The 27518-nt window shown below is 46.1% G+C and overlaps 1 protein-coding gene across 1 annotated transcript; it reads right to left on the bottom strand.

The window, feature by feature from the left end:
• Positions 1-3706: 3706 nt before the first annotated feature.
• Positions 3707-26632, bottom strand: NUAK2 (NUAK family kinase 2). Its single transcript, XM_063142349.1, has 7 exons — positions 26382-26632; positions 16842-16962; positions 12700-12851; positions 9706-9771; positions 7120-7239; positions 6252-6384; positions 3707-5820 (listed from the first exon to the last, which is right to left on the bottom strand). Exons 1-7 carry the CDS (start codon positions 26586-26588, stop codon positions 4697-4699), a joined length of 1923 nt encoding a protein of 640 aa, XP_062998419.1. The 5' UTR covers positions 26589-26632; the 3' UTR covers positions 3707-4696.
• Positions 26633-27518: the final 886 nt, after the last annotated feature.

Consider the following 27518-nt stretch of genomic DNA (forward strand, 5'->3'; position numbering starts at 1 on the left):
ATTCCCTTCTGAGGAAACTAAGGTTACGAATGATCACTGCAGCTTACCATGGCTTGTTTAAGCCATGATCAGTTGTGGCACATGCAGGCAGCCATTTCGAATATTCATTCTCCAGCAGAAGGTTGCCATGGTTTGTTGTGTCTACTGAACCCAGGCAGCAGGGGTTGTTTGAAGGTTAAACAATTCTCAGGTAACCCTACAACAAATTCTAGGTTATTTGAGGGTTAACTCTGAGACATCCCCTGCTGCTTGGGTTTGGATGACACAACAAGCAGCAGCCAGTGCTTCAATGGGCAACCTGGCATTCACGGACAGGGTGGTCATCGTGGCTTAAATAAGCCACCGTGGACTGTGGTAATTGTGCAAATCAGAACAATGTCTGGGGCTTTTTAATTTAAGAAGGCAAGTGTGTGGAGGACATGATAGAGATGTATATTATGCATGGTGTGCAGAAGGTGGATAGAGTAATTTATTCAAAATATTTACAGGCCACCTTTCAGGGCTGGAGCTGAATACTCCTTCTGAATACTAGAATCTGGGGCCAATCAATTAAGCTGATTGGTGGGAGATTCAGGACAAAGGGAAATACTACTTCACACCGCATATAGGATTTTCTGACACAATATGGCGATGCCCCCCCCCCCAACTTCAATGGCCTTAGAAGGGGTTAAACAAATTTGTGAAGGCTACTAGTCATAATGTCTATTGTCTCCTGTACAGGGGTAGCAAGCCTCTTAATACCAGTTGCTGGGGAACCATAGTAGGAGAAGTCTATTGCATTCATGCTGTTTTGTGCTTCCCAGGGGGGTCTGGTGTGGGAAACAGGTTGCCAGATTAGATAGGCTTTTGGTCTGATCCAGCAAGGCTCTTATTTAGTTGACAGTGTATGCGTCTTTGGGGTTCCTCAAATCATGGCAGAGCTCCACATGGCTGTGCTGTCTTCATTTCTCATAGATACCATTATGCAACTGATCTTCATGGTAGTTACTTGTAACCAACTTCAAAAGCCCACAGTGGGATGTAGTTAATGAAAGATGCCATAGAACAGCAAAATAAGCATTCAACTGGATTTATATAGTAAAACAAACCTTGCACTAATCATAATAGCCTATCTTTTGCTTGCTTGGGTGACAGCTCTCTGTGCTGCTAGTGCTATTTTCTCCTGCTCACATTTTCTATTTTCTCCTGTGCTGCTAGTGCTATTTTCTCCTGCTCCCAGAGCAAGATACACAGCCCTCTTCATTCAACAATTAGTCTGCCTGTAGGCTATGAGCAGGTCAGTTTATCTACCTGTATCATGAGCTGCTCAACAGGATAAGGAATACCTGTAATTTCCTCATTAACCTTTTGAGTCTCCTCCTACCTAGAAGGCACTAAATGGGTAATTGTTCTTTGATGGCCAACTTTCATTCTGACCAGCTAATAACCACCTACCCTTTGGGTTCCTATGCATTAAAGTCACCTGGCTCAATTACAGCCAATACCAGTATTGATGCTCGTATCACAGCTCTAAATCCTTGCTTTAAGCTGGCAGACATCAACCACCAAGCATACCACTTTCCCTTCTATTCAGCCAGACAACATTTAAGGTCTTCAGAGGTCTTGCTGGTCATTCCAAAATGAACAGAATGTCACCATGAAACCTCGACAGTTTTCCAGTTGATGGGTGCTTCTCTGTAGCAGCACCCACCATCTGGAAAACCCTCCCTTGTGCAGTAAATTAATAAAAAGATGAACCATCAATCTGACCTGGTATAAAAAGCAGCTTCCTGTGTGATGATGCCAGGGTTTCTGGCTCTCAGCTTAGAAAAGAGGGCCTTTTGAGGAATAAAATGTTCAAAGTCACTTAACAATGGTTTAAACTCTTCAGCTCTGAGACAGGAAGATGCAGTGGCTGACTGGAATACTGTGGCCGTAGCTAGACCTAAGGTTTATCCCAGGATTGTCCTGGGGTCAAACCTGTTCATCTAAGTGCCACACAGGGCATCCAGAGCTCAGGCAGGGACGAACCTGGGATGATCCTGGGATAAACCTTAGGTCTAGCTACGGCCTGTGTTTGGATACAAGGAACCTGGGATCTAATCCCCATTCAGTTATAGTGGTCTGTCTCAATCTGTCCTATGTCAAGGATTGCTTGAGACTAAAATTGCCCCTCTGAGGTCCTCAGAGAAAGGGTGGGACCAAAATTCAATTATTTATCTACATTCAGATCCATTATACTTGCAGTCACATGTACCAAAACTCTGCATGCTTATGAAAGTGAGGATTCAAATCCTCTGATGATTGCTCATATGGAATCAGGAGCTGGTAAGACTTCCTGATTAATTGCTACTACAAGCATGTGACCTTGGCTATACACTAGCACTTAGATCGCACTAGCTCCCTAGGAACATTCATTCATTAAATTTCTGTACTGCCCCATAGCCAAAGCTGTCTGGGCAATCCACAAAGAAATAACTGAATCAAGAGAGCAGTCTAGTAATGTATGATTTCAGGGAATGTGAAAATTAAATAAGGGTCCAGTATGTGGGTGTGTACAGAAGAGCCATTTTGCAACCTGATGGATAGTTTTAAACCCCAGCCAGCGAATCAGCAGTAACAGTAACTGACAAATGCAATGTTTGGTTCTTTATTTATTCTTTCTTGCATAACCATCATTATCAGTTTGCGAAAAAAAAGAGCTGCACAGATAAGTGTTCAAGTCTGATTTTGCTTAATTTAAATTAACTTCTCTGGATGGAAAACAACAACAACAACGACAACAACAAAACATAACAGAGTTTGGAAAGCCAACCAGAGAAGACCATGGCAAGACAGTGCAACAGGTATTTGGAATCTGTAAGTATAACAAGATGGGGATGTTTTGCAGATCACTTTCCTTCTGATTATGAAGTCACCACAGTTCTTTTTTTCTTACATACCATCTTTAACAAGTTTTCTTTTTGTACTTCTGTCAAATAGCTCATATTGCTCAGGAAGGCAGTATTTTAAAAATTCAAGGAAAAGAAATCCTCATCATGGCAACGTACATATAGACAACGCACAAAGGCTTGGATCTTAAGGAAAGGTAACTTTAGGAAGTTCATGGCAGGAAAGTTTCCTGTCATCAATCCAGTAAGCCCCATCCAAACATTTTTCAGGACATCCCTTCCACACACACACACACCCGCAACCTCCAGAAACTCAAGTAGCTGAGGAGGCTGCGGGAGGAGGGGGACGGGGAGGAGGCTTTCCTTCTGTGAACTCCCTTAACTTACCTAAGGATCCAGCCACAGTCCGTAATTCCTTTTTAAAGGCACATACATGTATCCTATTTTGCAAGGACTAGATGCTCACTTCTTTAAAGCCCACCCTTTCTTGTATGTCAAGCCCATCTCTCACTCCCCAACCCATCCCAGTAAAGGGCTTTCACTTGGCACGATGATGCCATGCCTCATCCCAGTCTCTTTCGATTTGAGATCTATTCCAAAACTAGCACAAACAAGTCTCAGGAAATACTAACGGGTGCTGTAATTGGTAGCTTTCCTCTGCAAAAGTCACTGCTGCAGCCCAAATGCACTGCAATATCTTTTAGGGAGGTGCGGACAAGTAATCTTTAGCCATCCTGAGTTATTTTTTTAAAAAACAGAAAGCAGGATGTACACACAAATCAAAGGAAAGTGTTCTTGTATCTTCTAAAAGCATCATAAACCAAAGCAGGAGGGGATGGTGGGGGGAAGATCTTGAACTCCTGCGTGCCATTATTGCATCCAGTTCTCAACAGGTGACATCTGACTTCTACAAACGTTTCTAAGTTTTAGGTTAACTGCCGTGGCTCATTTAGAGAAGTGTAGGACTTTGAAATTATGTAGGATGCTAAGAATTCTCTTAGAATGCCTTCCTGCCCTGCCCCAAATTTAGGGCAGAGAATACCAGCATAGCTAGACACCCTTATCTAAATTTGTAGTGCAGATACTCTCCAACCAGCTAGAAACTTTGTTTGTCAGCCAAGAGCTGATGCTTTCCCATCATCTTGCCCCATCATTGTTCCACTTCAGAAGTACTTCTACCTCTTTTTACCATCTTTTGTGCAATCGAAGCAGCACAGTGCAAAGAAAATAACCACCCTAGTCACTAAGATTAGAGATGATTGGCAGGGTCTGTTTGGAGAGATGAAGGTGTTCAGGAGAGAGTTACCGGGCTTTTGCCAATCAAGTCTTCAACTCTCTGCAATTTCCCTGGTGATGCTGGGGGAAGAGAGGATCTTTCTTTTCCATTTTTTGCATCGGCCTTAACCCGTTGCTCTGCAGCTGACAGATGCCTACCCATTTCTCCCCAAGTCCTCCCGCCCCTTACTCGTTTCCTACATCCACCAGCTTTTAACAACCTTCTTCCTCTCCAAACACACGCCTGTACCCTGTTGTACCATTTTACAAGACATTGTTTAAAACACAAGCCGCCTCCTCTTGGCTTTCCAGAAGAGTCCACTGAGTTTGCAACAAAATAAATACTTTTGAGCCAGTTGCACACCCAGCCTTGTCGGGGAGACGACACAGGCTGCTGCAAAGTCCTCTTGTCCACCCACAGAGGGAAGTGCAAATGATTTGGACATGTCCGTTCCTTCTGAGCAGAGCCAGAGCTGTGGAAACATCTTTCTCTGCAGAGGTGTGCACGGCTGAGTGAAAGTCTCTCGGCGGCCTTGTTAGCTACGGGCTGCTCAGCTCAGCTTCCTGCTCATGGCCACAGGCCGCTTGTAGACCTCGGTGACGTCGTCACAGTCCTCCAGAGAGAAGCAGCTCTCTGCAAGGGGCTTTTGGCACTGAGTGACTGTCCAGCGGCGGAGTCGGCGACCCCCCGTCTGCCTCTCCTCTGCCTCCTCCAGCTGCAGGAGATCATCTGCAGAGATAGCTCCCCGCATGGGGACTCCTCTTCCAGTGCCCGGCATTCGATCAGGCAAGTCAAGCTGGTCAAAAGACTCTGAGGAAAGGATACTTTCTTCACTCGCTGCACTGGACGGACGGGTACGGGAGGTGAGGGACAGCTTGGGCAAGTGGACCTCAGCAAACGTGGAGAGGACCTTGGCCGGCACGCCGTCAGATTCAGTGCTGCTGGAGGAGTACTTGCCATTGTGTTTGAGGATGCCTTTCCGTCTGGCATAGGAATCGCCAGGGGGCTGAGTGGACAAGGGAGTGCCAGCAAAGACACTGACATCCAGGTCAATGTTTTCAGAGTCCAAGATCTCTGCAGATTCACTACGTTCCGAGGAAGAGTAATAGCCAGACTCTCTCTTCTGGGGCTTCTTCAAGATTCCCTTTTTGGGCACGGGAGGGGTGGCTGCAACACTTTCTGCCTTACGGGCCAAATCCCTGGATGACAACACGTGAGCCAGCTCAACCTTCGGGGCAGTCGCGTCCTCCTTCAATACCGGAGGGGGAGCCTGGGCCTTCTCACAGGAATTCCTCTTCTTCAAGATGCCTTTGGGTCTCTTCAGGATAGATTTGGATGGGTTCTCTGGTGCATGGCCCGTCTCTTGCAGGGCGTGAGTTACGTCATTCTCCTTCTTTGACTTCTTGAGGGAGCGCTGCCTCTCCAGCGTGACGCCAGGGAGGTGTTGCTTGAAGAAGCAGCGCACCTTGGAGCCATTTTCAAACAGAGGCCTGGAGGAGCGGCGCAGCCACTCTGCTAACGTGGCCAGCGCAGACTCATTCTCCCGCAACAACTCCTGCTCCCCGACAGGCACCTTGTAGCCCCAGTTCACCCACCAGTGGCTGGCAATGTCTTCAACAGTGGCTCGACGCTCTGGGTTCACCATCAGCATCCACCGGATCAGGCCACAGGCATCTGGAGGACAAAGAAATCACATCAGATGCACAGGTAAGGGCAATGTTCCATTTAAGTCTCCCTTTCTAGGAATTTCTCTACAAACTTCTCAGCCATGGGAAGACCAGGCTCCCCATCAATTTCAGCTGATGGCTTGCTTAATGGTTATTTAAAAGCCATGCTGACAAGTAGGACCACAAGCATGCACATGCACTTCAAGCAAGACTGGGGAGCTTGTAGTCCAGCAACATCTGTAGTCCACAACTCCATCATCCCGGATCACTGGCCATGTGAGTTGGGGCTGATGAGAGTTGGAATTCAGCAACATCTGGAGGGCCACATGTTCCACACCCCTGACTTGAAAGCTGCAGGTTCTGCTACTTGCTTCATGTTTCTTGTGTAACAGCAGACAGAGCCACATACATAGAACTTGTACTGTCATTTCCACTTACCCGATAGTTTGGTGGGCTCCCTGTAATCCCCACTTGAGATCTGCTTGACCAGCGTCTTATAATCATGGCCATCAAAAGGCATGGTGCCATGAATCAAAATGTAGAGGAGCACGCCAAGGGACCAGCTGTCAACCTGGAGATGGGGAAGAGACCTGTTAGGAGACGCAACTATAATTTGGCAAGAGCAGGAGGGCAGAACCTCAGGCCCACCTAGGGTGTCAGTCCAGCCCACCAGAGTTCACCAGATGGTCATGCCACTTCCCCCCCCCCCGCCACCCCATCACTGATAGTTTGGTGGTTTCATGGCTTTTGTATGCCCCCACCAAACACAAAGAGCTTTAAGCTAAAATATGGTGATATACTCTGTATTTTGACTCCACCCCATTTTACCTTTGGCCCTGCCCACTACTGGAATGCACCGCGTGTGAGTTTTTTCAAATGGACTTTGGCCTTAAGGCTGAAAGTTTCAAGACTACTTGGCTGAAGGGATGCAGTTTCCATTCAAAGACCTTTACGTTGGCATTGGCCATTGGCACGTGAAAGTAAGAACACCTCAGACTTGTTCATTCCCATTGCTTTACCAGCAAAGGCCCCTTTGGATACATTATTTCTGAGCCATGGAGCCAATTCTTCCATTTCAACAAGGGTATTTAACAACAAACATCCAACAGGCTTATTAAAGGAAACACACATGGTCATGCGCGTGATCTTACAGTAGTGAGGGGTTTATTGCCAAGGGCCAAAAACCTCAGCTATGGCCTTTTGCAGCCCAAAAAGCTTGACTGAAAACTACCTACTGGTTCATGTGCCTGGCTAATTCTGTGGCCTTGTTCAACATTTATGGGTTTAGAATAAGCAGCATTCTTACCTCAGGTCCTTTATAAGGCCTCCCATTGACTATCTCAGGGGATGCGTAGAGGGGGCTACCACAGAAGGTCTGCAGGAACCGATCTTGTTGGAAGACATTAGAGAGGCCAAAGTCTGCTATCTAGAGGGGGGAAATTAGTCACAGGTTAGTATTGTTGCTAGCTGAAGGCAAAAGTCTAGCATGTTCTTTAAAATACACTTTCGAGAGGCCTAGTTTCCAAACCCAAACCATTTAATTCTCCTGCATTTTGCAAATGGTCACAAGTTGTTCCACACTGTTCACCCTCAATTTCCCACAAATACACACCTGTAGACAATTTCGACAATGGAATAAATAACCAAATCACTACTTACTCCAATCCATAAGAGATCTGCTACCCTTAATCAGATTTGAAATCTGAACCTAAAACAGCCTTCCCCAGCTAGCCTTCTTCCACTATGACTGGCTGGGGGATGCTGGGAGTTGTAGTCCAATACATCTGGAGGGCACCAGATGTTGAAGGCTGACATAGAACCACACACTGATGAATCCTATGGAGCTATAACCTATAATGTACTATCTACTTTTTCTTCAGCTATACAGATAGATTGCTTGTTACTACATATAGGAATTAGTATCAAAAATTTTAGGGTTGCTACCTCCCCCAACCCAAATGTGGCTCTGTGCCTTTAACAAGTGCATGGTAGGCAGCTTTTCCCAGCAGAGAGATCAGTGGCAAGACACCTGCACCCACTGAATTTCTACCTGTCATGCATCAGTTAACTACCCAGCGAAAAGGTGAAAACCCTTAAAAGCACACTCAGTTCCTAGAGGGAAAGCAGAACTACTCTGTCAAGTGTGTACCGGGGCTTTAAGAACCGATTATCTGAGCTCCTGTTCTACCAGTCTGTTTGTACCACCGTTATAAGTATTTGCTGATATCACCTTTTTAAAAAAATATCTTTGTTTAATCCAGCCCACAGCCTATCAGGTGAGTCAGAAGGTACAGAACATACCTTCAGGTTTGCAGTTGTGGAACGGTCTATTGTTCAGCCTATTGTTCAGGCAACACCGGCTATGTTTGTTATTAACCACACACAAAAACCTGCATTACGTTAAGAGTTGGCTGCTCCTTTTTAAGAGGGAGTAGACTGTCTGGGTGGAAGGGTCCAAGAGTTAGAGCCACACAGTAGAACTTGGGAGAGGCCGTGACACTTATCCAGGAGTGGGCAACTTGTGGGCCTCCAGATGTTTTGGACTGCAACTCCCATCAGTGCTAGCCAGCATAGTCAATGATGATGGATGATGGGAGCTAGAGGGCTAAAAGTTGCCCACCCTTGCTCTTACTCTTCAGTTTCCTTCTCCCTGTACAATTAAAGGGGTTGAAACTGCAGGGCAGTCTCCCTGGATCTGAGCAGTGTTCCAGTGGTCAGGTGTCCATATTTTTCTATGGATTCCTATTCCAGCATTAGGAAAGGTGGGAGCTGGTGGCTGACGCAATAAATCTGGGCCTCCATGCATCATCTTCTTCATCCACCCAACACCACCTCTATGAACCCATCACTCCCTTACAGCAAGGTATAGGCATGAGAAGCTAATATGCATAGACACATAGTTGCCATGCTACAACATAAACACGTCTGGCAGACCCATAAGAGCCACTAGCATTGCACTTTTTAACTATTGCAATGGATGTCTTTTCTCTGCATCTGTCTTAGTCCTCTGGACGGAGTGTAATTCTTATGACAGAGTTTCGTCAACGCTGCTTCTTTCCATTATCAGAGTGGTGCCCTATGCCATAATATTCTTGGTCCTCAAAAGGTCTTTGAGGAAAGCAGATTAGTATTCCTCAGTAAGACAGCTAATGTGTGCGAAGTGTACTGGGATACAAATACATATTCTTATTAGGGAACTGTGAGAAACCAGATGTGTGTTGGGTGTTCATCTATCCCAGTTAAAAAACAATGTGCAGGTAATGACCTTTTGCCATCTTCTGAATTTATGACAGCAATTAATGGCTCAGTGGTGCAACAGAACTTTAAAGCAGCTTTTCCCCCCAGATACTGTTGGACTACAATTCCAATCAAACCCAGTGTGGCCAGGGATGATGGGAGTTGTAGTCCAATGACATCTGGGGACCCAGGTTCGGGAGAGTCTTGTATAAAGCATTGTCCACAGCATTTCTGGCATGGGGGTGGGATGTTGCTGTACTACCAAAAGTGAAGTCCAAAGGGCTTTGCGTCAGCAGTGCCTTTCCCCTTTGCTGAACCGGTTCTAATCAATAGCGGTTAACTCTGAGGCATCTTGCCGAGTTTTAGGTTTGCTTCAAACTGTGCTTGCTTTCATGATAGAGACTTAAAAATGTAAAATACCATCATGGACTATGATGCACATTTGTGTGTTTTTTGCATTTTATACGGCATTCATTTTTAAACCACAATTTTACATTTTGCTACTGGCTCTTCCACTGTGCTTTTACATTCTACATATTTTGAAAATATCTGTAAGCAACCTTGATCTTAAAGCAGAAAGGCCCAAGTATTGCAACAGGTGCCCATCAAATGCACTTGAGGTGGACTTCCTGCATCTGGCCACAGCCCCACTCACCTTAATGTTGCAGTTTGCATCCAGAAGGATATTTTCTAGCTTCAGATCTCGATGAACAATTCCATTCTATTGGGAGAAAAAGCAGACACGACATTAGCTTTGTTTTTTTCTGGCAAAAAGGGAAGTCAAGTTACTTCTACCCATTCTGCCCATCTACAGATATCCTACCAACATGTTCCTGTAAAAAATACACTGATTATTTTATTGTGCTTTTATTGTTGTATGTTATGTTTTATTATTCCTTTTAACTGCTTTGAGAGTTTACTGGAAGGAGTTATGCAATAAGCAAATAAATATTTAACGGCCTGTTTGAATTTCGATGGGGCAAAGGCCCAGAACAGCCAGCAGCAAAGACTAAAGTGAAAGAGAAAAACACAACATACACCTGTACTGAACATGCAAGGGAGAGATTGCTAACAAGGAACTCCTGCAAGCCTTAGCCCAATAATACATGAGGGCTCCAATCAAAAATGCTCTAGCAAAGAGCTACTACATTCTGTGCAGGTCCTAGTGATCTGCACCTCCCATTGTCAGCAACTTGAGATGCTGACAATGACCATATATTTTCCATACATAAGAAAGCTCCAGTGCCACTCAAAAGTGATGCCTAAGGAGTGCATATTCATTAAGTGATGCTTAATGAAGGGCTTTCTGCTGCTTTTCCCGTTTCTCCAGCACCATCACCAAAACAAGATGGCAAGTGGCACACCACCAGATTTTCTCATATCGTTCCTCAAATAAAAGCATAGCAGTCTCTCTACTTAGCATTCAAAGTGTGGCATGTTCATGGGAATCCACATGTCGCTTATTGCCAGGCTACATTTTAGCACTATTTGCCATGGACCCCAAATAATAATGCACACAGCACACCTATTTCTAGGGCGGGTGGGCTGTGCAGGTAACATCAACCATATCGTGGGTCCTACAAAAAAAAGCAGGGTCCTAGTCCACGTTGTCGCAAGAAAGATACAAATAAATTTGGGGAGTTTCTTGTCATGTCTCAACCAAGGGAATGAGACATGGCAAGAATGCAACATGTCCCTGGATCACACCCCTCCTCATACACCACCCACATCATTTTTTTGTTCTCTGGCCCTTAGCATTCCTAGAGTCCAGGCAATTCTTTCTGAAAGAAAGGAAAGGTTCCAAAAGATCTGCATTTCTAACCACCCTCCCCACATTCTGCAACATGAACAAAGCATGCAAAGCATTAGGCAGTAACTGTCTAGAATTCCAGGCCTCCCAGATATAATTTATATATATGGTTACATATAAATATATAATTTACATATATGCATCCAAGCATTAACTTTACCCTGCCAAAAATTTGAGGCATAGAAAATGATCAGTTTTTAAATGCAAGAAGGTGCTCTCCAATCTAGTGAGCGGCTGTATTATTCTTGGTATGCAAGTTTCAAGCTGCAAAGATGTAGAATAATAAAGGCAACACTACCAAGGGCAGCCTATTCAGAGCCAAAGAAAAATTGCATCGCCTCCGTCTACCTGAACTGTGCTTACATAGACACGGTTTCCTTGGTCATACAAAACTGATGACGCTGTAGGTGAAAAGCAGCCTTCCTCAACCTGGTTTCCTCCAGATGGTTTGGACAACTCCTAGGATTTCTCACCATGTTGGCGGAAGCTGATGGGAGTTGGTCCAAGGTAGGGCTGTGCAAGCCTCGGGCCTCAGATTCAGAAGTCCAAATCATGGAGGCCACTTTATGGTGGATCTGCCATTTTATGATGGATCCGCCACGTCCTTGCTGTACTTACTGGGCCCCAGGACCAAAGGCGATCGTACCAAGGAGCAGGCAATGGCGGCGGCGAGGACATGTATATTCTCTGCTCATAGATAAGTATAATCCTCCCAGGCACTGCATGCTGGGAGTTGTAGGCTGTATGGGGACCTAGGTCTGTGCAAGGAAATGGTGGTTTTGTAATAAAATGGCCTCAGTGATTTGGACTTCCAAATCCAAAGCCTGAGGCTCACACAGCCTTAGTCCAAAACATCTGAAGGCACCAAGCTGGGGAAAGGGTGAGGCAGATATTTCATCATATCCCCCTTACAGATGAGCACCTCCGTCTCATCACAGCAGCCTTCCCACTTCAAGTGAATGTGAAATTCAAGCCAGGATGCCTCAACTATGTGACAGCTATGGACGTTTCCCTGAGGATAGGGTTGAAGCTGATAATACTATCATGAGTAACCTTGTTATATAAACACCCTGTCGGCCAAAATAACAATTCTCAGATTTGACCACATGATTCACCTGTGTAGGCAATCCTTCAGATGCATTGTCCCTAGGGCTGGAGAGGGTTTAAGTGTCATCTGAACCAGTTGAGTATACTCAGACATTGTAAGTGGAGACAGTGTCTAGCACACATACACACACCCCTCCACTTCTCACTCTTCTTTGAGGAAGTACGCCTCTAATGTTTGCATATTCATTACTAAGATTATTAAGGAAGCCAAGAATAACTAAATTCTGATTCTGTAACTGCTATATAAATGACTGCATCATCCGCGCACAAAAGATTCCAAGGGTGTTACATGTTGACCCTAATATGCCATGTATGTTCCATGTAGACCAGCCTAGATACAAGCATTATACAGATACAGGGAAAACAAATGTACAAGATTGAATCTTGCTTTTTCTGTGACATGGAAAGTGGAACGTGTGAATAACACCAGTGCTGAGATCCATGTATACTAGGAGTCATCAACTGTGATATTTAAACAGACTCTCAGGAGTTTCTAATTCCTAACTTAATACTTTTTAAATCTTTGTAAACTGCCCAGAGAGCTTCAGCTATGGAGTGGTATAAAAATGTAATAAACAATAACTTCCAGTGTTAAGTAGCTGGATGAAGAACATGTAGATCATGAGAAGGTTCTCCAACACATTCTTCCATAGGGCTCTCTCTTTGTGCCTTCCTTCATAAGCTTTGAAGAAGAGCTCTTCTACATCAAGTAGGCCATCAAATTCCACTAACCTTGTGACAGTAGTAGACCGCAGACACCACCTGCCTGAAGAAGTGTCGAGCTTCCTGTTCAGTCAGTCTCTGGCGCTCACTGATGTAGTCGTAGAGGTCTCCCTTACTGGCGTACTCCATCACAATGACAATCTTGCTGCTGTTTTCAAACACTGTAACAGACAAGAGGGGGGAAAGAGAGAGAAAGTTAGGGCAAAGCATAAGGAATTAAAGAAGTGTCCATGCCAAAGAATTCTGAGGGGAAGCCTATGGCTTTTGTTCAGAGCTAGGCAACTGCAGAGGCCACCATGAGGGAGGAAGCAGCAGCCAGGCACCTCTCCACCGTGCCTGGGTCCAGCTCCAGCTGAGAGCCCCCTCCCTCCTGCTACCAACTGTCACTGCAGAGGCCACCAGTGAGGGAGGAAGCAGCAGCCAGGCACCTCTCCACCGGGCCTGGGTCCAGCTCCAGCTGAGAGCCCCCTCCCTCCTGCTACCAACTGTCTCTGCAGAGGCCACCAGTGAGGGAGGAAGCAGCAGCCAGGCACCTCTCCACCGTGCCTGGGTCCAGCTCCAGCTGAGAGCCCCCTCCCTCCTGCTACCAACTGTCACTGCAGAGGCCACCAGTGAGGGAGGAAGCAGCAGCCAGGCACCTCTCCACCGTGCCTGGGTCCAGCTCCAGCTGAGAGCCCCCTCCCTCCTGCTACCAACTGTCTCTGCAGAGGCCACCAGTGAGGGAGGAAGCAGCAGCCAGGCACCTCTCCACCGTGCCTGGGTCCAGCTCCAGCTGAGAGCCCCCTCCCTCCTGCTACCAACTGTCACTGCAGAGGCCACCAGTGAGGGAGGAAGCAGCAGCCAGGCACCTCTCCACCGTGCCTGGGTCCAGCTCCAGCTGAGAGCCCCCTCCCTCCTGCTACCAACTGTCTCTGCAGAGGCCACCAGTGAGGGAGGAAGCAGCAGCCAGGCACCTCTCCACCGGGCCTGGGTCCAGCTCCAGCTGAGAGCCCCCTCCCTCCTGCTACCAACTGTCTCTGCAGAGGCCACCAGTGAGGGAGGAAGCAGCAGCCAGGCACCTCTCCACTGGGCCTGGGTCCAGCTCCAGCTGAGAGCCCCCTCCCTCCTGCTACCAACTGTCTCTGCAGAGGCCACCAGTGAGGGAGGAAGCAGCAGCCAGGCACCTCTCCACCGGGCCTGGGTCCAGCTCCAGCTGAGAGCCCCCTCCCTCCTGCTACCAACTGTCTCTGCAGAGGCCACCAGTGAGGGAGGAAGCAGCAGCCAGGCACCTCTCCACCGGGCCTGGGTCCAGCTCCAGCTGAGAGCCCCCTCCCTCCTGCTACCAACTGTCACTGCAGAGGCCACCAGTGAGGGAGGAAGCAGCAGCCAGGCACCTCTCCACCGTGCCTGGGTCCAGCTCCACCTGAGAGCCCCCTCCCTCCTGCTACCAACTGTCTCTGCAGAGGCCACCAGTGAGGGAGGAAGCAGCAGCCAGGCACCTCTCCACCGGGCCTGGGTCCAGCTCCAGCTGAGAGCCCCCTCCCTCCTGCTACCAACTGTCTCTGCAGAGGCCACCAGTGAGGGAGGAAGCAGCAGCCAGGCACCTCTCCACCGGGCCTGGCTCCAGCTCCAGCTGAGAGCCCCCTCCCTCCTGCTACCAACTGTCTCTGCAGAGGCCACCAGTGAGGGAGGAAGCAGTAGCCAGGCACCTCTCCACCGTGCCTGGGTCCAGCTCCAGCTGAGAGCCCCCTCCCTCCTGCTACCAACTGTCTCTGCAGAGGCCACCAGTGAGGGAGGAAGCAGCAGCCAGGCACCTCTCCACCATGCCTGGGTCCAGCTCCAGCTGAGAGCCCCCTCCCTCCTGCTGTCTCCTGTAACTGCTGAACTTTCCAACTAAGACTGTAGTGCCTGAATTTGCTTTCCTTTTCCCCCTCCTCCTCCTCCCTCCCAATCCCCTTTCCTTTTGTGTCATGTCTTTTAGATTGTAAGCCTGTGGGCAGGGACTGTCAAGAAATACTTTTGTAAGCCGCCATGAGAGCCTTTTTTGGCTGAATGGCGGCATAAAAATACTTAAATAAATAAATAAATAAATAAATAAACTTATGGTCCTCCAGATGTTTCGGCCTACAACTCCCATGATCCCTCACCATTAGCTATGCTAGCTAGAGCAGATGGGAGGTATGGGGGTGGGTGGGTAGGGAAGAGCTGGATGACAAGTTGCCCACCTCTGCTTTAGTTCCTATCCCAACTTACAGTCCTGCCTACTCAGATTTATAGCGTGGCACTCTATAATACCATTTCAGTTCACTATGGAAGCATGTCCATTGATGCTTCATAGGTCTTCTTTATGAAATGCAAATGCAGCAGTGTTTTGTTTTTAAACATATTAAAATAAATTATACGATGGCTTCACATTTGCCTGCTTAACAAACCAATGCAGTAAACAGCAGGCAGATTAGATTTAGGTCCAGCACAATTTAACCAGTTAGGAACAATTAGAAGAGAAGCAGTTTTCTTCTTTCAGAGAAGGTACAAGCGCATTGCAAGTAGCAGTCGAAAGAACTGTGAGAAGCTGAGCATAGCCTCTTAATTCACCATTGACTAGAATAGCAGTTTAGGCTCAGACCAGGGTTGGGCTTTCCTTACAGCCATTTCATGTGTTATCCCAAGTATTTTTAGATTACAGTAAGAGTCAGAATCAGAATGACGCTGACTGTGCAAACAACCACACTTAAGATCAGTCACCTATATTAGTCTACTGCACGTATCTGTCATACACCAACAATAAAGTTGTAATATCTGGAGCAAGGCTGTTATAGCAGATCCCCCTTACATAAGTTTTCATAGAACTCCCAAAAGCAATTTTGCAGGCACCCTTATTTGTGAAGCTGGTAAATAAAGGGTGCTTGCTGTTCTTAAGAGCTCTACTACAAGTTGTTTTGTACACAAAAACAAGGAAGCAAGTACTAAAATGTGAAGGGGTGAACTTTAGTGCCCTAGAGTTGGGTGTTGTGGGTGAGTCACCCAGTTGCGCCTCAGGCAGAAGACACAGAGAGCTTCCACCCTTTGGTTTCACAACATTGTCCATTTTTGGTGAGGAATTGTGTTTACTCATGTATTAAAGAGTGGGAAACAGGGAAGTAATTGCAATCACTGTTGCTTCATGAGAAGATCTTCGTGTGTGTGTCCTCCCACCTCCACCCCATGCTTTGCAGTAAGCTTCTTAAATGAATATTTAGGAAAGCATTGGTGATTTTGAGCAAGGTTTCAGGGGCTAGGAATAAGGGTGGATAATACTGCAGTTCTGCATGTCTGTAACATTTTGGTATTTTATAGTGTCACGTTTTCCACTTGTGCAATTATGCATCCCCTGAACTGAAGCAATACGGCAGGCTTGAAATTCGAGTACTTCAATTCTGAGCAGTCTCCAATGATGCCCCATCCACATTTGGGGCCCACTGCCATTGCCGTTCTGCCAGTGCCCTCGCCCCACAGATTGAATTGGACAAGTAGCACCCACCACTTGCACATCAAAGGTTTAGCACTTCTATGGACAAGCATTGAAACAAGCAAAAATGCTTGTTTCTGGAACAGGTCAAGTCAGCAGAGCTCCCTTACATGAGGTCTGCTGACTTGCCCCTTTCCAGAACAAGTGTTTTTGCTTGTTTGGGTCACCCTCAGAGGCACTAAATTTCTGTTGTGCAAATGGTGGGTGCTGCTTGTGTAATGGAATTAGTGGGGCTGGCTGCTCATGGAGGGGTCACCATTGCATACTGCCCAACAGGTCTTCTGCCCACCATCTGTATCAGGAAATCCCAGCATCAATTTGTTCAGAGCTCCAAGGGATTAATCTAAGGGACAGTCAGGACAATGTTTAAAAACTTTTTTAAAACACCAGTTTCATTTGTTGATGTCCTGAGGAAAAGGAACTCAAACAAAACTTGCAAAAAAGTCTACATCTTTATACCAAAACCAAAGGAAGGACCATGCCCTAGGATATTGCATTTAGCAGCATCAGAATTGAAGAGTTTCCACATGCAACTAATCAGAGCCACAACTGCTTGAGTTCAATTTGCCTCCTTTCTCAACAGCCAAATGTCTAAACAGAAGTGAAAAGGAGGAAGGTACCAAATGTGTCCTGATACCTTTAAATAGATGTAAACTGCTCTTACCTTCATGGACAGCAATGATGTGGGGGTGATTGAGGGATGACATGATTTCAATCTCTCTCCGGATATGGACAAGGTCCTGCTCATCCTTTATTTTGTCTTTCCGAATAGACTTGATAGCAACCTGGAAATAAGAGTTCCAAAATTATTAACATGGAAGTGCAACATACTAATATGTCTGGGACTGGGAGCAGGCCGATTATGAACAATATGTTAAAAGGATGAGATTTAAAGTAAGGAAAAAGACACCAAATTGGTTCTCCATTTTTGAGCTCAAGGCACTATCAGAACAACAAATTGCAGGCCTACAAGTTCTTTCTTGCTGTCACTAGAACCAAAACCCAGGCAATTGTGCATGGAAGCACCAGCCACTGAGAATTCTGTTTTCAGTACTGATCTGGAATTGGCTTAGTACAGAGAATCCTAAAGGTTTATGTTGACAACAGAATAAATGCACAATGAGGAATGTATGACCCAATCTGCTAACCAAAGAAATTCAACTGTAGCAAGCACTGGAGCTAGAAACATTTTGCTTCCGGTTAATTTCAGAGTGATGTCGTGGCTCACAGGGATGCAGCACCAGCACTATTTTTATAACCAGGGATGATGATGTCATCTGCTACCCCCCTCGCAATTCCTTGCATCCCCTGCAATCCCCACAGTAGCTGGGGGGGAAATGGACTTTCCCAGCAACAATATATTATTTTCTGTTGTAATGCAAAGTATCTTAGGGCCGCTTGGTTCTGAATGAGCAATTATGTGTAAGCAAACACCTGCACTTCCAAATTGACTACTATAGCACTGCAGCTAACCATCCCCCTCCTAACTTTATTCAAGTTAAAATTTAATGCATCTCTTGTTCTTTGTAAGCATGCACCTGCTTTGTTTGTGTTTTTAAGCTTCACAGGAAGCTTAATTTGTTGCAGGAGTTCTGTCTTTGGATCCAGAGCTTCTGCAGCATGATTCAGCCAGTGAATGGAATGTGACCAGTGCACATGATTGAAAACGTCAATAGGAAAATGTCAATAGCTTTGTTTGATGCAAATGAAAACAGTTCTGTTATCCCCACAGATATCTGGCTGAGAATGTCACTCACTAAGGCTTGATAATAATAATAATAATAATAATAATAATAATAATAATAATATAAGTTGTTGTTGTTGTTTGGCACTAAAAAAGAAGCTATCACATTCCAGGTAATGTTCCCTCTTCCAAAAAAAGGGGGGAAAGAAAAAAGTATGTGTAGTAAACATGGAACTTCCCCCAAACATGGCCAGCTGGCCAAATGGAAAAAAAAACAAAAAAACAACAACCCTGAACTGGCAAGAGCAAACCTTCCAAAGTTTGTTCAGATTTCTTTATTATGAAAATTCCTCTACAAGGAAATGAAGGGGAGGCGAGTGAAAGTGAGAGCGCCAGAGAATAGATGCAGCTAATCCTCTTTCAAAGGGATTGCGGAGACAATGCACTCCTTGGGTTGAATTTACAACGGAATCCGGCACAACCTCGTTTCTTCTATCAGACAAGAATGCGGAACAGCAGTAATCCTGTAAAAGGATCCTGCAGGACACATAATACTAAGTCTCCCGGCAACAACAAGGAAAGGGAGGCCTAGCCTTGCATCCCAAAAGCAGCAGTGTTAAGAACTCTGCCTTCCAATCACCATTAACTTACAATTCCCATTACTAATAATAGATAGAAGGAGGCACAGGGCATTCAACTATCTCAAAGGATGGTGTGTTTTAAGATAATCCCCATTCCCTGTTGATCCCAGCAGTAAAGGTATCTGGATTAGGAGACCCAGAGAATGATGATAAGATATGGTCTACTTCAGCCTTCCCCAACTTGTTTTGGACTTCAACTCCCATCAGCCCCAGTCAGCATGGCCAATGGTCAGGAATGCTGGGAGATGTAATCTAAAATGTTGGGGGTGGCGGACACCAGATCAGGGAAGGCTTGTCTATTTACTAAGAAAGTTAAGTTGAGATTTGAAAAAGCAGGTTCATTTCTGCTTCCTTTTCATGATTTCAGTACACACTTCTAAGCAGTTTCCTCTGAAGCAGTTCTATAGCTTCAATGGGATGCAAGCAAGAATTGAGGATTGTGGCTTTCCTTACAGCACTAGTAGGAGCATAATAGTTAAGCCCTATTCATGATGCAATGATCACAGAAGCTATGGTAACAGGTTATGAGTATTTTCAGAAAACCAGAAGGGGTTCAGGGAACTTATCTAATATTTATTTACCCACTGACGCTACTGGCTCCCTTTGTGTAATGTCAGTAGTAATATTGCCACAGCCTTCTGTTGTCTTGTGATACCTGTTGTGTCATTCCACTTCCTTCCCCATTAGGAGTCGAGACACTTCTCCAAAGATAAACTGATAATATGTGAGCTCAACCAGACACACTCGTCACCTATCATCAATTACCTCTTGCAACAATGATCAGAGATGCATATGTCACTCAACAACATACAGAAAATGAACAGACCGATAGCAGCCATGAGGGAAGAAGCCTTCTAGCAATAGGTTTTACTTAGTCCAGAGTTGTCACACTAGATCATAGACCAACACTTAATATTACAGTTGAAAGCTCTGTGCCTCCATCCAATTAAGAGTTATCTTCAGAAGGCATAGCATACCAGCCAATAAAGTTGAATGAGGGAGCAAAATAAACAAGAGGCACAAACAATGTTTACAGCAATAGGGAAGGCTCAAGCCACTTTCATTAGGTGGCCTTTTCGCTGGGTTCAAGGAATTAATTGTTAACCCGTCTTGCCTCAGTGCCTCGTCACCTGGCCTGCCTTCTGGAATGTGCACAACTGTTGGACAATACAAATGCTCCCTGGTCAACAGGCAACTTATAAAGGCAACTCCCCTGCCAGCTTATAAAGGTCCTCATCCACCCCATGCCCTTGCCTCTGAAATCTATGCTATGAGTCCTGGTTGCGCCACCGTTCACTGACCCGGAGGCATGCAGCTGGCATGCCTGGCATCTGGCCTGACCTGATCTATCCAAAAGACCTGGGCAGTAGTACTGGAGGAAGTAGGCAGAGCAGCTGGTGCTAAAAAGCCATTGTACCCTCAATTGTCAGAAAATAGGCTTGTTCCCTGGCAATAAAGGACAACAGCATGCAGAAATCCTAGAACTCTCACTTCTGTCATTTCTCCCATCAGATGACTTTTAGAGACAAGACTTCAGGCACTCAGAGAAGATAGGCTTAGGACTGGTATATACACACACTCACTCTGCTGGCAAGGGACAATATGCATTGCATAGAAATAGCTTTCCCCTTCCAAAGACAGGAGATGATCACACCTATCAGGTTTTCATTGAAGCAACACAGTCTAACACAGTTACTGCTCTGAAAACAGGATTACTCATGTACAGTCAAAAACATGTAGAACTCATAGCATATGCCAAGTGTGTGTGCATGCCCACTTCTTCAGAGTGAAGAGATGCCACTTTATCCTTTGTTGCCTGGTAGTAAAATTGGAGAAAAAGATTTCATTTTGATGTTGTCTTTCCAAAAAGAGATTACTGCAGGAGGAAGTATTAATGTTTTCTGGGTTCTTGGTTTTCTTTAAATTTCATACTAAAGTTCCATGGGAGGGGAGGTGGAAAGAAAACCTGCCATTATATATAGTGTTGTTAAAGGCGTGACAGTTCTGTGCCTTCTATGGCTACCATTTTCTCCCATATCTTCAGCCATGCTCCCAACATGAACCTCCCCGAACACTACTCTCAACATCTAAGGTCCTCCTCTGAGTGCTTACTCCTAGGGAAGCTTGGAGGATGGCAACAAGGGAGAGGGCCTTTTCAGTGGTGTCCCCCCAATTATAGGATGATCTCCCCAATGAGGCTTACCTGGCACCAACATTGTTAACTTTTTGATGCCAGGTTAAGATTTTTCTCTTCTCCCTGGCAGTTAACAACATATGCTTTGTTTTTTAACTGACCCCAGAAAAGTTGTTTAAAATGATATTGCTGTTTATATGCTTTTAAATTTTTCTATATTTGTTTTTAATGTTCACTGTTTTAAACTTTTGTAAACCACCCAGAGAGCTTCAGCTATGGGCCAGTATATAAATGTAATAAATAAATAAATATGCTGTCCTACCCATACACTTCTATGTCCCCTTTCCTACTCCAGACAATCATACGTTCCTACAGAAACACATGGGGTTTGAGAATAAAGTATTCAAAGCAAAGCTATGCAGAAGTAAGCATCCATTTAAATGATTTTTATAGAACCTGAGATTTGATTGGGGGGGGGGGTGTTTCCAAGTAAGACTCCAGTGCATCCCAGCAATGACATGAAGAGATCAGGTCATGAGTCTAGACCCCCATGCCCCTTGTTAACAATTCACTCCTTTATGGAGTGCACACCTAAAGCATACAAGAGGCTGTGGGGAATTAAACTACCAGCATCAAACCCTCTCCAAGAGACACCAATTAAACTAGGCACACATTTTCAGTCAACTTTACCATTTCATATTGCAAAGGATGATTGCAGACGGACAACGTGCATCACCAGTCAGCTCTACTCGATGGTTATAATTTGGCTTTCAAGGTCATTTCAAAGCTTGTTCTAATTATCGTTTTGGTAAGGAAGAGATCTCCAACAGGTAATGAAAGTCTGCCAGGTGCTTCAAAACCAGTTCCAGATTCTACACACTGCCCTAATCCTAGCAAGTTATGGATTATATCCCAGTGTCAAGAGAGCCCAATGTTCAAGTTACTAGAGTTGTTGTTGTTTTAGCACCATTTTTAGGAGGACACCCGCCCACCACCATTTCTGTATGCATAGCCCTGGAGTACACGTATCACATTTTGCTAGCAAAGATTATAGAAACTGAGGCTTCCTGTTTGATTTGGCTTGGAGCCAAGAACTAAAAGCTATTCTAGTTTACAGACTGATGCTGTATGGCAAACAGGTGTAGGAACCAGTTAGGCTCATCACTTCAGCCAGTCTGCAGTTTCATGTGAAGTTCCCGAAAGAGAAAACAGGCCATTCAATCCTGGCATAAGCAAATAAACTGTTAGTTTCAGGAGGCCGGGTGATAAGCTTTGCTAGCAAATAAATACTGTACGTCGTTTAGAAGTAGGGTGGACACATTCAGTTGGATAGAAGCGCATGCTTAACCTACATCGGTTTCCTAAGCCACAGCACCTCTGGCGTGAGAATGGTTCCATTTAAAATGTGAACTCCTACAAGCTCTGTAACTATAGGATTTATTTCCTTTGATCAACAACTTCACTGAGTACTGAGGCTTGGATTCATTAAGTATTAAGTAGATCTAGATGTAAGGGAAAGCAGTTGGGCAAGATGATTCACTAAGATGCAGCTAAGTGGACAAAGAACAGCAAGAGCTTGTACAAGGACAATGGCACGATGCCTATACTAGCAAGAGAACAGTGTGCATTCTCATACCAGGTGCCACATATGTCTTGCTCATTTGCATGCAATGAAATCCAGGTTTTAGCCTCTTAAAATAAAAGGGCAGCTGCATTGTTTGATGTGGAGAAGAATGGTGATATTTCCCAACTATCTTTCACACCAGTTCCAAAGACATGTAATTGACAGTAGGTCCTCTCTGTTTTAATGGATCTTACCCAAAAGTACACAAGATTTTGGTCTGTCCTAGACAACCATGTTATATCCTTTCCCAATTTTGCATGGTTGTTAATTCTATAACTAACATCATTATAAGACAATCAATATCACAACTGGAAGCTGTTTATCCACTCCCACGCTGCTCACTAGCATGCCAAACAGAAGATGCTACCTGATAATGAATTCCCAAACTCAATTGACAGCAATGTCTTGGCTATGGTACCTGCATTGCACTTTCTTTTCCTCTTGGAATTATGTTTGTATTTTGTTTGGTTTATTTACATTAGTTTTTTGAAAAAAGCTACAACAAATATCGTTAAGAAAAGAAAGACTAGTCCATCACTTAAAAATTTAGAACAGCTGCCAGTCACAAAAAGCAAGGTAATATATTAGCCAGAAATAAGTGTGATCTTTAGAACCATCAACTGTAAACCTAGCAAAGCTTTACAAGGCCTAATTTTATAATAAATAAGAGCAATACCTATTAGGAACAAGAAAGTGAGAAGGTTTTTATTTCATCAACGCTCTTCCATCAGTCTGGATATTGAGCCAAAAAAGAAAAGAAAAGAAAAAAGGGATGGTAGAAAGGAGAAAAAGGATGTAGCAGGGGCAAGATAGGTAGGCAACCTAATGTTCTCTAGGTGCTTTGGACAACAACTCCCATCAGCCCCAGCCAACATGGTCAAAGTTTGAGGATTATGGGAGTTGCAGCCCAAAATGTCTGGAGGGCAGGAAGGTGGGTCTGAATGGAGAGATGCCATGCAGACTTAATTTGATTAAGCTGGATGCAATGAAAAAATTGCCTGGTTTCACCAAAGGCTACACTGCTTCCCCACACAAGTTTGAGTAACTCAGAACTTTGCAGTGAAAGGCCAAGCCTGATAATATTTACTCTTTCCTGCTAGGATAACCAAGTCAACATGCAAATTCCCCTTTCACAAGGAAGCAGAACTGCCACTTCAGTCAACATGACTAGAAGCCGTTTCTCCACCTCCAGCATCAATTCTTTTCATTGATGTGCCAAGCCAATGATGCTCCAACGTAATGTATTCTCAAACTTCAAGTCTTTGCCTAGACTTCACATCTGCTCCCATCTCCTATTGGGGGGGGGCAGCGGAAGGGGCCTTTTATGCAGCCTTCTAACAAGTTCTCTATCTGGAGGGATATACTGAAAGCCAGGAAACATTACAAGCAGCACATATGCCTTTACAGCTGCAGGGCAAATTTAAATTGTGCTTTGATACCCACAGATGCACATAGATGGGGGTGGGGGAATGCTAATTTACACCAGAATAGCCAAGGTCAAAAGGGAGAGACCAGAGATCTTTGGATCCCTTCTGGATTCTGCAATCCCTTTTCCCCACCCCCTGAATAAACTCCAGCCAATGAGAACTGACTTTCAGTATTTTATGCAAGGCCAGCCACAAAGGCAAATAGTGGCACTGACAGGCAATTCATGTCAGATCAATAACAGCAATGGAATTGGGAGTGTGCAGGGGGAGGGAGCTGGGGTGGTGGTGGCAGGGGGAGAAATAAATATAGCAGTAGAGGATTAGCTCCCTTTGTCCTCCACTTTCAAGGGGAAGAAGGCAACCTTCTGCCAAGGGACCCTAGAACTACTTGCACTCCCATTTTACAAGGGCAGCCTGCTACCACCTGGGTCAGTCTGCAAGGAAAACCATCACCACCCGCTCATCTCGCCACTACTACCAAAGTGAAAGCCACTTAAGACAGCCTTGCAAAAGAGCTGAAAAATTTACCACCTCAGCTCTGATGTAATTGCCCTTAATCTTGTCACTCTTCCTCACCGACCACAATGATTCACAACAGACAAGTGAAGTTTTGCAAGGCTACATTAACTTAACTTGCACAGGCCTGCCTGCCTGCCTCCCCGCCTGCTAGCTCTGTTTATTAACTCAGGCCGAGATTCATTCACTTTGCAGTGTCTTTGCCATCCGCATTACTACATAGACTTGGAATCAAGGATCCTTCCCCTGCCAAGCTGGGCCAGTTGAGCAGTAAATTAAAGTTTGGGTTGGAGGATCCCTGTTGCCTAACAAACACAACCTGGCCCTCCCCGCCTACGCCCCCCACTACATTAAATTTATTTAGGGTGCAATGTTACGCGTGTTTAGACAGAAAAAGATCCCACAACTCCCAGGGGCTTTGGCTGGCTGGGGAATGCTGGGAGCTGCAGAACTTTATTCTGCCTAACTATGCACAGTGTTGTGTTTCCAGGCTGCACACTTACCCACAATGACCCAGGTTTTACATCCCATTAAAAACTTCCCAGCAAGCATACACAGGATCACCCCATTAACAACAGGGCTAGGCTAGTGATTCCTTTGCAGGGCTGGTAGTTAAAAAAGTACTCCTCTGAACTACAGATCAGTAAAAGCACCCTTGTAAGAAGAAGAAAAACTTTTACGATTTCCCTCCTGGATATGTAGTGTAATTAGCATGTAGCATCATTAAGTATAATTAACATTAATTATGCAATCCATTTCTCTCGGCGGCCCGCGCGTCTGGTTTTCTTTGTGATTGTGTGTTTTGAAGGGATCCTTAATCTGCCCCTGCCATCAGCAAACCCTGCAGGGTGTACGATCCTAATTACTTTCCCGGTGCAGCAACGTCCCTCCCCCTCCCGTCCTTAAAAGCGCTCGCTCCGAAGAATCAATAGCCCTTTGGCACATGCGAGAGCAGCAGCAGCCGGCCGGCCCTGCGCTGTTAACGGCGAGGGGGCGCTCAACCTTCATTACATCAGACGCACAGGAATCACCAAGCCAGTGCTAAGAGGGCACAGGGATCCGGCCGGCCACTGGGAAATACAAAAGAAAGGGGGGGGGCGGGGAAGCTCCGCCAAGGGAGCGACGCTCATCGCTGTTACCGGGTTACACGGTTCAAAAGAGGGAAGGGAAGGGAGGAGGCGGCGCCGCGGTGCCTGCAGAGGCATTGAGACGGAGGGGCATTGCAGGGGCGCTCGCGGGGATTCCCTCCCCAGCTATACACACACCACAGGCGGAAATAGCGGGAAAATTCAAAAGGGTCGATAGATTCGCCGGGGGGGGGGGGAGGGTTCCCCACAGGAAAAAAAAAGCTAGTTGTGAAGGCGTAAGTGCGGTGGGGGAGGGGGGCAGAGAATCTGATTTAGGACAGGACAAAAGAAAAGGGGGAAAAACTCCGCCGGTAATGAGACGCATTCTGCCGCCCATCCTTCTGAGCCATTCCAGAGGAGGGGCCGCGATCCCGTGCACGTTCATTCATAAGTATGTCCCGCCGCCTTCCCCGGGGCAGGGCTTGCTCCCTCGTAAGTTTAAGATTGCGGGCTAACAGCCCAACGCTATACATGTCTCTTCAGAAATGTGAGGACTCATCCATGGGGCTTACTCCCAGGTAAGTGAATCTAGGACTACGGCCTCTTAGGGCAAAACGCACGCACGGCACGCACAGAATCTTGTGGCACCTGACCGAAGTAGAACGCCTGCAATGCTGCACCCAATTTACTGGGAGTAAACCCCATTGAAACCAACGGGCTTAACTTCTGAGTATGCACTTCTAGGGCTGCGCTGGATCGACAGATCCATGGGGGCAGAAGCCCATGTCATCAGCTGCACGCATGGGGCTGATCATGGCACCAAACAGGCATCACCAGCCCCATCTTCCCAACCTGCTGGCGTTGGGACTGCAACTCCCGTCATTCGCAATGCAGCCCGGACCAACCTGGCGCCCTTCAGATGCGTGGGACTACAGATCTCATCATTCCCAGCCATGGACCATGCTAGTTGGGAACGATGGGAGCTACAGCCCAATATATCTGACGGGCACCACCAGCAGGCTGCGTAAGCCTGGAAGGTCCCACCACCCACCAGGGGTTACTGGGCGCGGCCAGACCCCGCCGCCGTCCTCCCTGCGCGCGGCTTCCTTACCAGCTTTCCGGATCGCTCCCGTGCCTTCTTCACCTTGCCGTAAGTGCCTTTGCCCAGCGTCTCCAGAAACTCGTAGCGATGCCGGAGGTTGTGCTTGTGGTAGTGCCGCTTCACCGCCTGCTTCTTCATCGGCGGCTTGGGGGACTGGAGCAGCCCGTCCCTCAGCACGGGAGCCGCCGGGGCGTCGGAAGGCGCAACGCGATCCATCGCTCCCTCCGCGCAGATGACGAGACACCCGACAAAGATGGCCCGCCAACACACCGCGTGCCTGCTGCTAGCAGCCCTTGAGCCGGCCGGCCGACCCGGTGCCAATAAATGCTACAAACCTGCCTGCTCCCGCTCCGCCTCCTTGCAGGCATTGGCTGAGGCGCCCCACGTGGCTTTCCGCCTATTTCGCAAGGTGTCGATGCGGAGGGGGGCGGAGAAGGCGCATGGGGGAAGGCAGGAGAGGCGAGAGGCTCTTGCGGTAAACACAGAGGTTGATAAGAGAATTAATAGAATGCCATTCTTTCTGGGCGCATCTCCGTGGGAGTAAGAATCCACCATGGGATTCTCTGCGGCTTCCGAGAAAGCAGGTCTGTGAGCGGGTTGTTTCAGACAAATAACGAAAGGAGAACGGGATCAATGGGCACATTTAGAGCTGTATAGAGAGTCACACAAAAAAGAAAGAAAAAATAATTAGAATTCTACCTTAGATTCACGCAGAGATCAGAACTGTTCAGGGCCAGGTTTTGCAAACACATTTACTTGCGAGTTAGCCCCATGGAATAAAGCATGCACGGGATTCCATTGCCATACAAAAGTTCATGCAGATTCTAAGCACAATTTCTCCTGTTTCTCCAATTTATCCTAATGGAAAATACTTCCAAGTGAGGCTTCAATTCTGACCTGATGTTTTAGGGACTTAGTTCCATTGTATTCAGCAGAACTTTCTTCTCAGTAAACAATTTTACGATGAAGTTGCGCTCTTACTCACTAGGACGGTATTCGCAGTAAATGCAGTAGTGCTTACTTTATTATTTATTTATAATATTTATATACCGCTCTCCATTTATATACCTGCCTTGGGGGGGGGGGCTTACTTCCAAGTAAACATTGTCTAAGTGTACTTTAAAAAGACTTGGTGCCTGCAAATGT

The sequence above is a fragment of the Elgaria multicarinata genome, chromosome 1, assembly GCF_023053635.1.
Source record: "Elgaria multicarinata webbii isolate HBS135686 ecotype San Diego chromosome 1, rElgMul1.1.pri, whole genome shotgun sequence".
Taxonomy (NCBI): Eukaryota; Metazoa; Chordata; class Lepidosauria; order Squamata; family Anguidae; genus Elgaria; species Elgaria multicarinata.